At 46.1% G+C, this 15,639-nt stretch overlaps 1 protein-coding gene across 1 annotated transcript in view; it reads right to left on the minus strand.

Moving 5' to 3' along the window:
- The window catches only part of Igf2bp3 (insulin like growth factor 2 mRNA binding protein 3), a 131,807-nt gene extending 117,125 nt beyond the window's left edge, over positions 1–14,682 (minus strand). The window contains exons 1-2 of the mRNA XM_075955697.1: positions 14,366–14,682; positions 13,396–13,456 (exon numbers count right to left, since the gene is read on the minus strand). Coding sequence (XP_075811812.1) covers positions 13,396–13,456; positions 14,366–14,540 — 236 coding nt within the window. The 5' untranslated portion in view covers positions 14,541–14,682. The remainder of the gene's footprint in view (positions 1–13,395; positions 13,457–14,365) is intronic.
- Positions 14,683–15,639: the final 957 nt, after the last annotated feature.

Here is a 15,639-nt window from a genome sequence, read left to right on the forward strand (position 1 = left end):
TAACAAAGTCACGCGCTCTTGTAACTCAGTTTCTTGTCCATTATCCACCCACTTGGACACTACCTTCTTTTCTGTTGTTCTAAGAAATCCCTAGGTTTTACCTTTACATTGTGAGACTGCTTCTTAAAATGCACAAATATACTACAAATAGAACTTCACAAGCTAAATATCCAGCGGAAATGATGCACTTCGAGGTCCAAAGTCGGGTTAGCTGAGAAGTGGCTGTGGAGACACTTGTCCCACTAAAGGAGTAACATAAAAAAGGCAGAATATAAGCAGCACCGTCTCCCCCTCGGGAGATGACGTAATACAGCTCCCACTATAGGGGCTGTTGATTCCTTCTGAGGCAAGATAAAAAGTTGTGCTAGTTATATAAAACAAACCTGCAAATTTCAAACACATAAGTGATAACTTACCAGACTTAATTTTATAGGGTTTTCTTTCTTTTTATCTATATATACAAACAAAGAACAAAAATGAAGGGAATGCAAGCTTATTAGAGTGAGGCCATCATCTTTGAATGAGAAGGAAAACATTTCTAAAATCACACAGACTTGAAAATACAAGTTTGGTTTTTGTTTGTATTGTGTTTGGTTGCAGAGAGGCCCTCACTAGGAAACAGGTCAGCTTCAGGTGCTGCCGCCAGAGCCCTGAGGCTACAGGTGACCCTCACTCCTGCAGCTCCTGCACCTTGGATACCAGAGGCTTTTCTTTGTTATCAGCCTAAGATGAATCCTGCCAATAATAGAAATTTCATAGTTCCCCCCTCCATTGCATTTACAAATTTAATTTTTGTTATTTTTCTTTATTTTGTTTGAGACAGGGTCTCACTGTATAACCCTGACTGGTCTGAAACCCACAGAAATTTGCCTGCCTCAGGCTCCCAAGTACCAGGTTTCAGACATACATCACCACACCCAGCTAAATATATATGTTTGGTACAACAATTTCCAGTCTAAGAATTTATGTTATACAGTTTTCTAGACTACAAATGGACATAGTGGTACATACCCATGCCCCAGCTCTCAGAGACCAAGGCTGGGGGTTAGAATGTTGGAGACCAGACTGAGCTACACAGTAAGATATTATCTTTAACAAAAAAATCCTGAGTCTTGGGTAAATTCGTGGTTGCCTAGCACAAAGGAAGTCCTGAGTTTGAGCCCCTAGCACAACAATACAACTTGAAATTTTTTTTTATTTATTTATTATGTATACAGTGTTCTGCCTGCATGCATACCTGCACCCCAGAAGAGGGCACCAGATCTCATTACAGATGGTTGTGAGCCACCATGTGGTTGCTGGGAATTGAACTCACGACCTCAGGCAGAGCAGTCAGTGCTCTTAACTCCTGAGCCATCTCTCCAGCCCACAACTTGAAATTTTTCTGGGGAGTTCAATAATACATATAAGAATATTTGACATGTTATAGTAAAAAATTAAATTATTGCATAAATATACTTCACAGCAGAGCAAGCTAACAGTTAAATCTATCCATACTACACACTTAAAATCCTTCAAAACACATGATAAAATCATATTATAAACAGCTTTTTATAGCTGGGTAGTGGTGGTGTACTCAGGACACAGAGACAGACAGATCTCTTGAGTTCAAAGCCAGCCTGGTCTCCAAAGAAAGTCCTAAAACAGTCAGAGATACACACAGAAACCCTTGTTTTGGAAAAAATACTTAAACATAATATATATGTAAATATATAATACACACTGAACATTTGTGAAGGGACAGGGCTCAGACCTGTGGCTGAAGTGACTGCATAAGCATGGAAGCCCAGAACCTACATAAAGTGTCGGTGGGCACCTGCCTATAATCCCTGTACACAGGGGATGAAGACAAGGCATTCCTGGAGCAAGCTGGGAGCCAAAACACTGAGCTCCAGCCTATAACTCCAACTCCAGAGATGCTGCGACTTCTTGACTAGGGAGGACACTGACACTCACATATTCACATACACATGTCCCCTCCGGAATGCACACATGCACACGCACGCACGCGCGCACACGCACACACACAATTAAATGTAAGAACATTTTTTTAGACAAAATCTCACTATGAAGCCCAGGACGGCCCAGAACGCACTATGTAGACCAAAATGGCCTCAAATTCAGAGATCCAGTGGTGTCTACTTAAGTGCCGGAATAAATGCATTTCCACCATGCTTCTTTGAAGATAAATCCAAAGAGAGAGAGATTGAGATTTATTTACCTTGTGGTTGCTTTTTAATCATTTACTCATTTTCTTGAGTAGCACACACATGGAGGTCAGAAAACACTTATGGAAATCAGTTCTCTCCTTCCATCATACCAAGTTCCTGATCAAACTTGGGTCACAAGGCTTGGTGGCAGCGCTTGTTACTCCTTACCCACTAAGGCATTTCATACACTCTTATGTACTGCTATTAGTTTCAAATGAAGATGTTTCTACTTTTATCTTTATTTTATGTGTGTGAGTATTTTGTCTACACGTAGGTCTATTTGCTATATGCATGCCTGGTGCCCTTCGAAGCCAGGAGAGGACACTGAGCCCATGAAGTTGGAATTACAAAATGATTGTTAGCTGCTATGTGGATGCAGAGAATAGAAGTCAGGCCTTCTGGAAGAGCAGGAAGTGCTCTGAACTATTTGGTCATTTCTCTGTCCTCACCCTCATGTTTTAAGTTGATTAGTAAAGTTCACATGTTCAATACTTACACTGTTTACTGATAGTCTATTGTCAAATTGTGAGAAAAAAAATTAGCACATATAAACAACACACCCATAAAGTCTGTACCCCCCATGCTGAACATTCCCAAGGTCAGAGGGAGGTCAGACAGAGAGGTTCAAGGCCAGCCTGGAGTACTTTAGAGACTCTACCACAAACAAACCAAAAAACAAAAAGAGAGGAGGACGGGGAGAGAGAAAGGCAAGCAAGAAGACTTTTGGTTTATTTTTCTGATAGGATATGATCATGTAGGCCAGGCTAGCCTCGCCTCCAGAGTGCTGGGATCACACAGGTTTCTAACAAAGCTCTTCAACATCTGCCATCACCTCCAAATCCAATCAACCTTCATCCAGTTTTCACATCTGGCTCTCAAGGGGCCAAAACACAGCAGCTGCCATGAAGGTAACTGAGTGAAAGTGTGTCTGTGCCTACCACAGACAATTCCACAGACTCCTGCAGGAGCCATGCAGACACCCTGTCTACCTCAGCGCCCTATGCGAAAACACCAGCATGGCAGAGCTAGCCACAGAGTGAGGCTCAGAGCACAACCCAGGCTCAGTGCCCACCTTCACAACTGGCTGTGCTAGCCACAGAGTGAGGCTCAGTGCCCACCTTCACAACTGGCTGTCACTCTAGTTTCAGGGAGTCCAATGCCCTTTTCTGGCCTCTAGGGGCAAAAGGCACACATATGGTACACATACATATATGCAAGCAAAACATTTACACACACACACACAAAAAAAATAATAAATATTTATTAAAAAAAAAAAGAGGGGCTAGAGAAATGGTTCAGAGGTTAAGAGCACTGGCTGGTCTTCCAGAGGTCCTGAGTTCAATTCCCAGCAACCACATGGTAGCTCTCAACTATCTGTAATGAGATCTGGTGCCCTCCTCTGGCCTGCATGGACAGGTGCAGGCAGAACACATAGTAAGGACACAGAAGGGACCTCCAAGCCTCCCAATCTTCAGCAATAGTAGTAATTAAAGAGACTTCCCTCTGCAAGGCAGGACCCTTCCAAACAATCCAGGACAAACAGATCATTTTATAGGCTAAGGATGTATTCCCGTAGTCACATTCAAGAGAAAAGGCTGGGGCTTCTCTGTATACCCTACTCTCAGCTGCTACCACGCCCACCCACCCCACCCTACAATTCATTTATAGTTAGGTGAAGCTGCTAAAAATCTACCAGTTAAAGGTCTTGGTTTCTTGTCGTTTTGGGGTTTTGGAGACAGGATTTCTCTGTATATCCCTGGCTGTCCTGGAACTTGCCTTCTAGATCAGGCTTCCCTAGAACTCAGGGATCCACCTGCCTCTGCTGGAATAAAAGGCATGAGCCATCATGCCAGGCTTTGGTTTCCTTCTTCAAACTGATGTCCGAACTGGGCATGACAGCACTTGCAGAAGACCACAGCACCAGCAGCGCCAGGCATTCAGGGCCAGCCTCGACTCCAGGAGACCCGTCTCCAAAACCAAACATAACTAGACTCCCTGGCCAGTTTCACTCTGTAATAAACCATGACTGCCCACCACTTTGGGCTGTCTTTTGTAAAGGAAGACTGTAATAAGTCAACCCTTCAAAGACTTCCAAACTTCAGAGACAGCAAGACAGAAGATGTCTCTGCCCTGACTTGTCCCCGCAAACACAACAGGGCTGCTGTAGATCCTCAAGTAAGCCACTTGAGGATTTGAGCAACTTAATGGGGAGAGTAAAGTCAGGCTGGGCAGGGCAATGGGGCCAGCAGTGGTGCTGCTGGCTGGTCTCCTCACCTAAGGCTCTATGGAGAATCTCTTAGTAAAGCAACTAATATCACAGAATTTACTGTTGTGTCTCTTTAAATTTCCTTCCTGAAAACAGTAGGTGTCTATTACACTGAGAAAGTAGCAACTTTTTAAAAAAGATCTTTCTTTTAATTGGGGGGGGGGGCATGTACACAAGTGCCCGAGGAGGCAGGAGGAATCAGATCCCCTGGAGGACTGGAGTCATGAGAGCAGTAGTTATGAGAGAGTAGAATCGAACCCTGGTCCTTTGGAAGAGTGATGCCTGCTCTTAACCTTTTAACTTCCAAGACTGCTCTTCATCCCCAAACATCATATCACTGATGAAAGAACGTACAGAAGATAAACACAAGTCTTGACAGGAAGCCAAGTCCCTCAAGATCAGCTGGGCTAAGTAATGAAGCATTTCATGCCAGCAGGTGAGACGGCCATCAAAGGCGGGATTCACAACTGAGGAGCCTGCTCTTATCTAGGATGAGATTTTCAAGGAAGCAAAACTAAGGAGGAATTTAGACACTTTCAAAAGACCATATTTCTTGTGGCATAAGTTTTATGAGTAAAATGAAAAGAATGCTTAACCTCTCCCAGCATCCAAAAATAACCAAATGATTAAAGTGTTTAAAAGAGCTAGGTGTGGTATGACTGACTACCTGTAAGCCCAGCAGAAGGGGAGGCTGTGACTACAGAATTCAGAGGTCTAGGCCAGCCTGAGCAACAGAGTAAGACACTAATTATTACAGTAGCCTATGCCAGTCATAATGAACACAACAGTGTCAACCCCCATTTGTCAGGCAAACTCTACGGATCTGATCTGGACCTCACTCTTTTGCAACCTAAGATAGTTTCTGGAGGATTTCCCAAATTTATGTTAAGAAAAAGCATATGAGGGTTGGAGAGATGGCCCTGTGGTTAAGAGCATTGATTGTTCTTCCAGAGGACCCGGGTTCAAATCCCAGCACCCACATGGCAGCTCACAACTGTCTGAAGATCCAGTTGTAGGGGATCTGACACCCCTTCACACCAATGCACATAAAAAATTAAATAAACTTAAAAAAAAAAAAGAAAAAGCATATGATTTGTTTAAGGAACTGAGCTCACAGCCACCAGAAATGATGAAATACACCAGGCAACAGGTCCTGGCCAGATATTACAGACAGGTCTTGAATGTTAAACAAGATGATCTACTAGAATTAGGGGACTCTTCCAGCTCTAAAAGATTAGAAACAACAAACTCATAAATGTTTCTAGAAATTAGAAAGACAACCCAAGCGCCAATAAATGAAATCTGGAAGGCAATATTCCAGGTCATTGTCATAAATCCATCCACTTACAGCAGTGCTAGAAGGTTCAGTTAGTTGTTTTTCTTTAAGATTTATTTATTTTAGTTAACTGGCCATGGTATTAATGTCTTTAATCCCAGCACTTTGAAGGCAGAGGCAGGTGGGAATTGGGATCTCTAAACTGGTCTACAAAGTGAGTTCCAAGACGGTCAGAGCTACGCAGAAAGACCCTGTCTTGGAGATGAGGGAAAAAAGATTTGTTTTGGGCCAAAGAGATGGTTCATATGGTAGCTCACAACCACAAAGCTTTTAAATTTTTGTTTTGAGTTTTATGCATGAGTGTTTTGCCTACATGTGTCTATGTGTGTCACGTGCATAACTGTGCCTATAGGTCAGAATGGGGTGATGGAGTCATGGAAGGTTGTGAGCCACCATGTGCTGAGAAAACCCAGGTCTTCTGTAAGAACAGCAAATGTGCTTAGCTGGTGAGCCATCTCTTCGGTGTTCATCTCATCACAACACAGGGGACTACATCGCCTTTTCCTCAAAACACTCCCTCTACCTGACTATTGTGAAGAAAAGGATATTTTTCTTTTTCTTTTCTTTTTTAACATTTATTTATTTATTATGTATACAATGTTAGAAAAGGCTATCGGATCTCATTATAGATGGTTGTGAGCCACCATGTGGTTGCTGGGAATTGAACTCAGGGCCTTTGGAAAAGCAGTCAGTGCTAGTAAACACTAGCACTTCTCTCCAGCCCCTCTGGCACACACTTTTTACACAAAGAAATTGCTTTACCATGGGATGGAGAGAAGGCTCAGTGGTTAAGAGCATTGCCTGCCCTTCCAAAGGTCCTGAGTTCAATTCCCAGCAACCACATGGTGGCTTACAGCCATCTGTAATGAGGTCTGGTGCCCTCTTCTGGCCTGCAGGGATACACACAGAACATTGTATACATGATAAATAAATAAATATTTTTTTAAAAAAAGAAATTGCTTTACCAACTTACTTTCACTTGATGGTGTACACATCTCAGGAGTCTAATCTTCTTCTCTGCCGCCTACCTTCCCTTGAGCTCCAGAATAAAGCACACAATGGTCTTCTCCACTTCTTTTATATTTCTAAACACTAAAAACTTGACAAAAGGAAAGTTCCTACCTCCCACCCCAGAATCTGCTCCTTCACCAATCTTGCCCCCTTTCAGTGACTGTCACCATTTTGTACCTGTTGCTCGGCCATCCTTGGTTCTCAACTCTCTAATTCATCAGCAGTTACTGAGGCTGTTTCTTAGAAATTTACAGAGAGAACCTCTGCTAACACCAATGTGTCTCTTCCAAGAAAATAAAAGCAGAGAGCAACTCTCCATTCCTATTGATAAAAGCAATAAAAAACAGTCTCAGTGCTGGAAACTGAACCTTGGCCTTTTATATGACAGAAAAGCTATTACTAGGTACACTTTTGGTCCAATATTTTATGCTCCAAACATTTGAGGCCAACAAACCCCTTCAGTAGAAATAGCAACAAATTCAAACAATTTCCCAAATATAAATTAAGACCAAAGAAAATTCTGGATTACACAGCAATTTCAAAGCCAGCCTTGGGCTTCAAGGAAAGACCCTATCCAAAAAAACAAAGGCCTGAGATGTAGCCCGGAGGTAGAGAACTTCCTAGACTAACTGTAATCCCCAACAGCAGAACAATAATGTAAAGACTGCCACGCCCATCAACTCCTCCCTTGATGAGCGTGCACACCAGTCTACCAACTGCAGACAGAGGCATCGCCTTATCTTTCATGCATCTAGTCTGACCAGGCGAACTGCCTTAATTAATGGATTGGGATAGAGATAACAATGTGCCAATCACTGGGTGGGGGGCATACTTAGGCTACTAACTGCAGGAGATAGTGCCTGAACAAAGATCTTACAGAGATAAGCACCCAGGGGCCAGTAGAGGGAGTGACTCCTCTAGGACTCTTTAATCCAGCTTTAATAAATCACCCAAAATGACATCACGTGGGAGAGAACCAACCACCTAACAGATCTGTAGAAACGGGAGGAAGAGCAAGCTGTGCCGAGACCTGAGGCAGAAGGCTCTCCTAGTCAGCCTGTTATACGGTGAGATTCTCTCTCAGGGGCAAGAAACTAAGAAAGGCCGGGGATGTAACACCCGTTAGTGCACTGCTCACCAAGCACGCACAGAGCCGTGGGTTCAGCCCCAAAACACACAGGGCATGGTGGCAGATGCCTATAACCAGCACTCAGAAGGCTGAGGCTGGGGGATAGGAAATTCGGAATCATCCTCTGCTTCACAGCAAATTTGGGCCTCGTCTGAGAAACAGACCCTGTCTCCCAAAAAAAATGTTATTTGAACCAGTTAAGTTGCTATAGTTTGCTGGGCAGAATACGTAATACCATGACTGCAACAGACTCTACTCCTTAGACAACTATTAAGTGATAATGATGCCAGATATTCTAAGAACGTTGAGCCTGGTGTGTGGTAATACACTCCAGTACTCGTGGCCCCCAGGAATCCACGGCTGGAGAACCAAGAGTCTGCGGCCAGCCTGGGTTATACAGCAAGCTCTAGCTTCAAAAGAAAAACACGACACTTGGCCCTTTATCATCTTATCTACTACACTTTTCTTGATAATTTAAAAGTATTTCTTAATCAAGTTAAATGGTCTCAGGATAATTCTCTAAAACATGTACAGCTGTTGCAGTTTGAGTGGTCGTCTCTCTTCCCCACTTCAGGACAACAAAATTCACACACCATGTTAATGTTTGCTACTATTTATTTACCAGTACCAAGCACTTACCAGACGGGACTTCAGGTCATGATAAATGACATCCTCAATTTTAACAGGGCTCTCCAAAGTATGCCTACCACCAGCCCAGCCTTCAAGCAAATCCTGGCAGTACAAGCCATTTGTAAACATCAGATGTGTGGGGCAGAAATCCTAACTAAGAATGCCAACCCTTTGGTCACTGCTACCACAGTGCCACCTCCTGTCTTGTGACTCTGGAAGCTTGAATCAGAGGCAGCAGTCGATAAAGGAAACAGAGCTAAGAATAGCAAGGCTAAACCATCTTTCCGCCTCTCCTTCCTCCCAGACCAAACCAACTGCCAGAGTTAGTGAATGGATAATTCATACCTTTCAAAAATTAGTTAGTTTTAGGAAAGCTGTTGCCCGGATGCTGCTAAGGACAATTGCAAAAGAGTCCCTCACAAAGATGGAGGTGGTTCAGCAGCGTCACTTAATTCAAGATCCCAGTCCTGTGACAACAAGACCACGGCAGCAGGGCTCACAAAGGCTTTCAAAGCATGGAAAGACAATTTTCCACACTGACTGCCTGAAAGTGGTACACAGGAAAAAGGCGGGGAAAGCTACTGAACCACTGAACTGCAGAAAATTTCAAGTCAAGCTCCTTAGAGAGAAAACATCAGATCTCTATAATTCCAAAGATACTTTTAAATTTTAAGCCTATCTGAGAACCCATTTGCTTCCAGAAAAGTGGCAAAACCTCAGAACAAATTACGCTCTGTGGAGTTGTCACAACGGCATCTGGCCTGAACAGAGTCTCAGCAACCACACAGGTCAAAAGCAAGAGCCAAAATCAGAAGCCAGGTTCCCAATTCCCACTGGCTCCGCAGAGATATCATATTTCAGTTACATTTTCCTCAGGTTGCTGTGAGCAAAACATGGTAGAAGCTACTTAGCATTTCCTTTCTAAAAAGTCTATTAAGGCTAAAGTAAGAAATCTCACAAATTCTTTCTAACTGTATCAAGCAAATAGGAAATTAAAAAAGAAAAAAAAAATCCCCCCAGCCACAACCACTTTAACTAACAGTCACATAAGCGATCTTAAGTTATGCACTCAAAAGATAATTTTGCTCCAAGTTCTTTCCCAACCAAGTTCCCTAACCTTAAACCTCTACCATCTGCATGTGTGAGAAATTCCACAGTTCAAAAGAGAGCCTCATCTGTCCCACACCATACGGAAGAACTATACCTGTGTCTCAATGGTCAGCATTGAAAACAGACTTTGCCATCCTAAGACTTTGAAGCTGGCCCACAGCGTGTAGTTATCATGTCCTGGCTAATGGGTATGCTGTACTGTTCCATGCTAAACAGCCACTGAAGCAACATGCTAGCTTTTAAATAGCCAATTACAATGGGATGAAACCCCAGTCATTTCTGTAATGTTCTACTCAACTGACATTATGAGACAAGGTTCCCTTTATCTTCTTATTGACAAACATGAAGTACTTGAGCTTTAGGACCACAAACTATTTTCAAGGATCCTTCTCGGTACACATTAACTATAACATCCTATAATTTCTCTCCTTTATTCAAATATTCATAACCAAGGTTAAGAACTAAATCACAAGTTTGATCAAATATGAGTAGGTTGTGAAAAACTGAAAATATAAAAAAAAAATCAAGACTCTGTAAGGCATGGAAATTTAACTGAAACCACCATGTCTCAGTTCTGCAGTGTCAGCAACTTTGCCGTTCCCTCTCCCAAGAGCCCACAACATAACACAAACAGGGCAGCGGTACCGTTTACATAAGCACACAGGGCGTCCAGAAGCCCTACAGACACCAGTGGCTCTTCCAACCACTCTCTTCCACAATCCTTCCTAGGTGAAACTATTTCCTCACTCACCTTGTGTCCAAGAGGAAAAAAAAATTAGCCCTGATCTGGAAGCTATTCAGCCTTCCTATGCTGTATCCTTTGAATTTGGGACTGAGGGTGTAACATCCTCTCAGAACCCAAAGCAATCATCTCTTCTGGACACAGGCATCCTCAGGCCCTGTGCACTCTGCTGTAATCTACAACAGAGGGGCATCTGAATGCAGAAAAGCCACATTCCTTCCACATTCCCTTGAGACTTCAGTAATGGGGAACTAAGCTTGGTTTGAACCAAACTCAACAATACCCCTTCCTGAAAGGGTCCCGCCCAGCTCAGCTTGCAGTGAGAGCTGCTAGGCTAGCCTGCAAAGCATCCAATCACCTCTGTGCCTGCTTCCCTGGGCGTCCATCTCAGAGTTACGCCAGAAGCATTCCCCAGCACCCGCTTCCCAGCATGCCTTGCAAACAGGTATAAAGGTCACTACCCTACAAGTGGGCGTGCCTGCCTCAGATGCCCACATCATGGTGGAAAAATGACTGCTAAGCAAAACAAACTCTGTCTCAAAGTTCAACCGACTATCTTGGCAATCTATTGATCTGACTGAGTTGTGCAATCAGCTCCTATCAAAGTAATCCACCCCAGAGTCACCTCTTAACCTAGCCATAGGTATGTGAGTGTATGGTTGCCAGGTCAACTCTTGGCCTTCTTCCAGAGCCCATGGAGATGATGGAAGAGTCCAGATAAGGAAAACGGCACAACTTAAAGGCTCAGTTAAAACTGAATCATCGTCATCTAGATGAACAGTAAATTTCCCAGGCAGCTAAAGAAGGCTCTACTTAAAGACATTTCAGTAAAGGATTTGCAGCACTCAACTGCTCTCAAGTCAAAAACAAAATGTATGCAGTTTACTCTGTTCTGCTAGCAAGACAGCATTTAAAATCCTAAGCATTTTAGTAGTGAAAACAAAAAAAGCTGGAAAAGCTTATTATTATTACATTGTTAATAAACTGAAGACTCTTCCAGTAAACATTTGCTCCCACTTGCTACATCTGTCTGCTAGCTTTCCCAAAGAGGAAGCCTGCCCATTCAAAAGTAACAACTAACTGTTTTCAGGCTAAACAAAACTTTGAGAAGACTAGCCGTTGTTACCAAAGTCTCTAAATTAATTCGCCACACCTGGGAAGACATTAATTCCTAAAAAAAAAAAAAAGAGCGGAGGGCACAGTAAATGGAGGTCAATCTATTAACTGCACCTGGAAAAACTCGAAACATCTAAATGTTTTAAATTCCAAAAGGTTCCTTTGATTATAATCGTTTGCCCTTTCTGGCACTGAAATCCAAGGCCTCTGATATGGTAAGCAAGCACCAAGCTACAACACCAATTTTTTCTTTCTTTCTTTCTTTCTTTTCTTTTCTTTCTTTCTTTTTTTTTTTTTTTGCTTACTTTTAATTCAACAATTGATAAAAAACCAAGAACTGGGGATGTAGCTCAAGTGTAGAGTTCCTGCCTGCAAAAATGAAGGCCTGGATTGATCCCAAGCACAGGGGAGAGAAAATCAATAAAAACCAAGATACACGGACTAAGCATGAAACCAACTAGCGTGTGTAGAGTATGTTTCATTTTTTCAAAGCCGTTGATGCACAAACTAGGTCTCTAAACTTCTTAAGGGCACATGCTTTGTCCCTCAACTGTTTACATTTCTATGAAACCAATATCAACTTAATACTTTTTATCCACATCTATTTTAAAAGATTAAAAAAAAAAACCTGATTACATTCTACTATATGAAATAACTTGACCCCTACCGAAATTCCTTAACTGGAACTAAATCAGGTTCCTCAAATATCTTTGTAATTATCTTAAGGAAAATTAAGCAAGTGCTTATATAATCTACAAATGACCACACCAGTTTATTCCTAAAACCAGAAATGTGAAATGATCCAGGGAAGAGAACTTCACTCAAAACATAACACATAAGGCATCTGACTGTAGCATATAGCATTCTTCCTGCCCTCTGTCTCTACGGGCAAATCCGTTCTGTCCCCCAGAGCACACGCTAACAAATACTTCACCAGATACACACAGCCCTGGTTTGAATTAACTTCAAGCTTATTGTTTGGCCCAGGTTAGGAAGGGGGGGGGGGTGGAGGACAGAAGGATAAGACAGAAACCCTAACCCCACCTTGCAAAACCCAGAAGGGCATAATGCTAACCTCGGTCTTTCCAGTTAAGAGTTAGAATCCAGAAACGGCCTGTGCCAAGGAAAAAAAATAAGAGCCACTTCTCCAAAAAGCTTCAGCAGTTAAACAGCCTGCAAATATTTGTAAAGTGACAGCTACAGACGCTCTCAGAGAAATCCCACTGCAGTAGCACAGACCTCCTAGCCTTTACCTTGGCGGTTATTTGTAAGCAAAAATACACCAAAGGCAGGAGGAGCTGAACAAAGGCACTGTTTGCAGAAACTTAGAAGTGCTTGAAAGGCTGCAGGACCCCAGCCTTCACTCTCTGTCCTCCAACGGCCGCTGGCTGGCCAGTGAACCAGGGCAAAGGCAACTGTGGTCCTCCCCTCTCAGAAGCGCCCACCACCCGCGGACCAGCCCCCCCCCCCACACACACACACATCCGTCCTGACCCAGTCTCCTAAATCCCCTCGGTTCCCAAAGACTGTTTTGCCCTTTGAAACGCGGGTTTCCAGTTGAAGCGACTAGACCTGCTCTGACAAGAAACTGTAGCTGCGAGAGCGTCCCGACAGGCTTTTATAACAGCAACAATAACCCAGAAGCAGGGGCCGCAGACAAGCCCTCGATTGCTTCCCAGAATTATCAACGCGCACACACACCTGCCATAAACTTAAATGCAAGAGGGAAAACAGCAAGCTGAACCGCGGCCCCCAGCGTGTAAGCTACAGTGGTCCTAATTTTCATCTTCTATGTTCAGCGCTTTTCCCCCTACAAATCGGTGAGAAAAGGGTAATTCGGCTCACCTCTGCCGTTTGGGCACCGAGTGCTCAACTTCCATCGGTTTCCCGTGCAGTTCCATTTTACCTGTGGACACACAAGAGGCGAGACGAAGGGATTTAGCGGCTCTCCCCGCCTTGAAACTTGCAGTCTTTTAAGAGAAAACACAGCCCGCTTCGGGGACCTCCGAAGGGCTCCAAGATTCCCACCAGGCTCAAGGACAAGGGAGTCGCAGGGCGCCGCAAAGGTGCGGAGCTGACCCCTCGGGTGGGTGTGGCTTTTTAACTTGCAGAAGGCTAAGGCAATAGTCAGACTCTCACCACTTGGGTTACATTTTCGCTTCCAGACCCCCTCAGAGGGCCACCCAGCAACCCACGGTCTGCAAAAGGGACACCCCCAACAGACAGCCTGCGATGGGGGCGCGCGGCCTTCTTCCTGGTCCACGTCCAGGCTGGCCTGGAACACTGGGCGGAGGGATTGAGAAGCCAGGGTGCCAGGAGGAGCTGGGGCGGCCGGGGTGCCGGTCAACACGCGCTGGCCAGGCAAGGCGCCGGCCTCGAGTCCAGCTGGGAAACCGAAAGGCACCGCAGCGGCTCTCCCCTCGGGCATCCGGGCAGAGGCGCCCGGGCCCGGACCGCGGCGCCGCGCGTGGCAGGGCTGCCGTTCTGGCGACAGTCGGCCGCCGCCGCCCACCTGCCCCTTTCGCTCTACCGACCCCGCGAGGGGGACGAGGCGGGGTGGAACGGGACCGCCTGGACGCGGCCTCCCTCGGGCGTGGGGCTAAGGCCACTTTCTGTTCTCCACCGCCGGGGGACAGCGGGTAGAGAGAGGGCCCAGCGGGCGTCCACGCTGGGCCCCGAGGCCCGCCTGGCCCGGCCTGCAGCACGCGCCGCGCCCCGGCGGCTGACAGCGCGTCTACTCCCCCTCCCCCGCAATCCCGGCCCCGGGTGGCAGCTGCGGCGACGGGGACGCCCAGACCACGCGCTCGGGCCCCACCTGAAAGCGCCTCGATGGCCTTGAGGGCCCAGCCCTCGTCCGGGCAGTCCACGAACGCGTAGCCCGTCTTCACCAGGAAGGGGCCGGCCACTGGGATCTTAGCGTCCTTGAAGACACTTTCCAGGTCCGCGGGTCCGGCGTGGTCGCTTAGATTCCCGATGTACAATTTGTTCATTGTGAAGAGAGGTTGTTTTAAAAACCGAGGAAAATGCTAAATTAAAAGAACCCACGGCGGTGGATGGAGTCGGTGGGTTTTGTTCCTCTCGTCTTGCCTTTCAAACCCACACACAGTGACCCGAGCACCGGAGCGGAGGGCGAAAACCAGAACCCAGGGTCCTTTTTCCTCTTCTGGGTATTAAAAAAAAAAAGAGAGAGAGAGAAAGAAAGAAAAAGCCTAGCGACGAGCCCAGCGTCGAGTCTTCCTAACTCTGGGGAGGAGGCGGGATTAGCGAGAGAAAGGAGGAGGCGCGGGGGGGGGAAACTACTTTTTGTCTCTTCCTCCCCAACCCCTTTGGCAGCGGCCAGCGGGCTGTGAAAATATCACACTACGTGGGGCAGGCGCCGCCTCCCCGTAAAAAACCCCGAGGGGTGACTGGCAGCGGCGGAGGGAGTGGGGCGGGGGCAGCCGCTCCGAGTGTCCGGCTTTTTGAATGAGCCACGTGTTCAAACTACAAATCAACGTCTCACGTGAGGAATCCCAGCGCCTCAATTAGAGTGGGTTTCGGAGGAAAGAAAAAAAGCGAGAGAACGAGAGGGGGAGGGGACGCGAGCTTGGACCAGGGACCCCGAGCTGGGGAGGGGGCGGAGAGCGGCGAGCCGCAGCAGCCGGCGCGGGCCGCGGTTGGCACAGCGAGTTTCGAAAGGGTCCGAGCTTCGGGAGGGCCAGGGGGTCGATTCGTTTTTCTTAAGACGAGGAAACGGTTAAGGGGTCCCGCCGTTGCAGTTACCGTAGTTTTAACCATCCGATTTTTGAAAAAATGGGTCACTTAACAACGAAACCTGAATGACAATCTCGAACTCTCAGGCGGTGGCTTTGGTGACAAGGGAAAGTGGAACCCCGGAGCAGAGCGCAGCTCCCCTCGCGGGCCCCGGGCACCGAGCGAACGGGGCGGCCCGGGCCGGCGTGGGGGAGGGGAGCCGGCGTCCTGGGCGGGTGTCTGCGCGACACCTCCTCCGCCTGCGCTCCGGGTGGCTCTCCGCCTCGCCGCTCATTGGCTGCTCGGCTGCGAGAAGGCTCTGGATAAATGAGGACGGGGGCGGGCTGGCCGCGTGGG

This window comes from Microtus pennsylvanicus, chromosome 21 (assembly GCF_037038515.1).
Source record: "Microtus pennsylvanicus isolate mMicPen1 chromosome 21, mMicPen1.hap1, whole genome shotgun sequence".
In the NCBI taxonomy this organism is placed as follows: Eukaryota; Metazoa; Chordata; class Mammalia; order Rodentia; family Cricetidae; genus Microtus; species Microtus pennsylvanicus.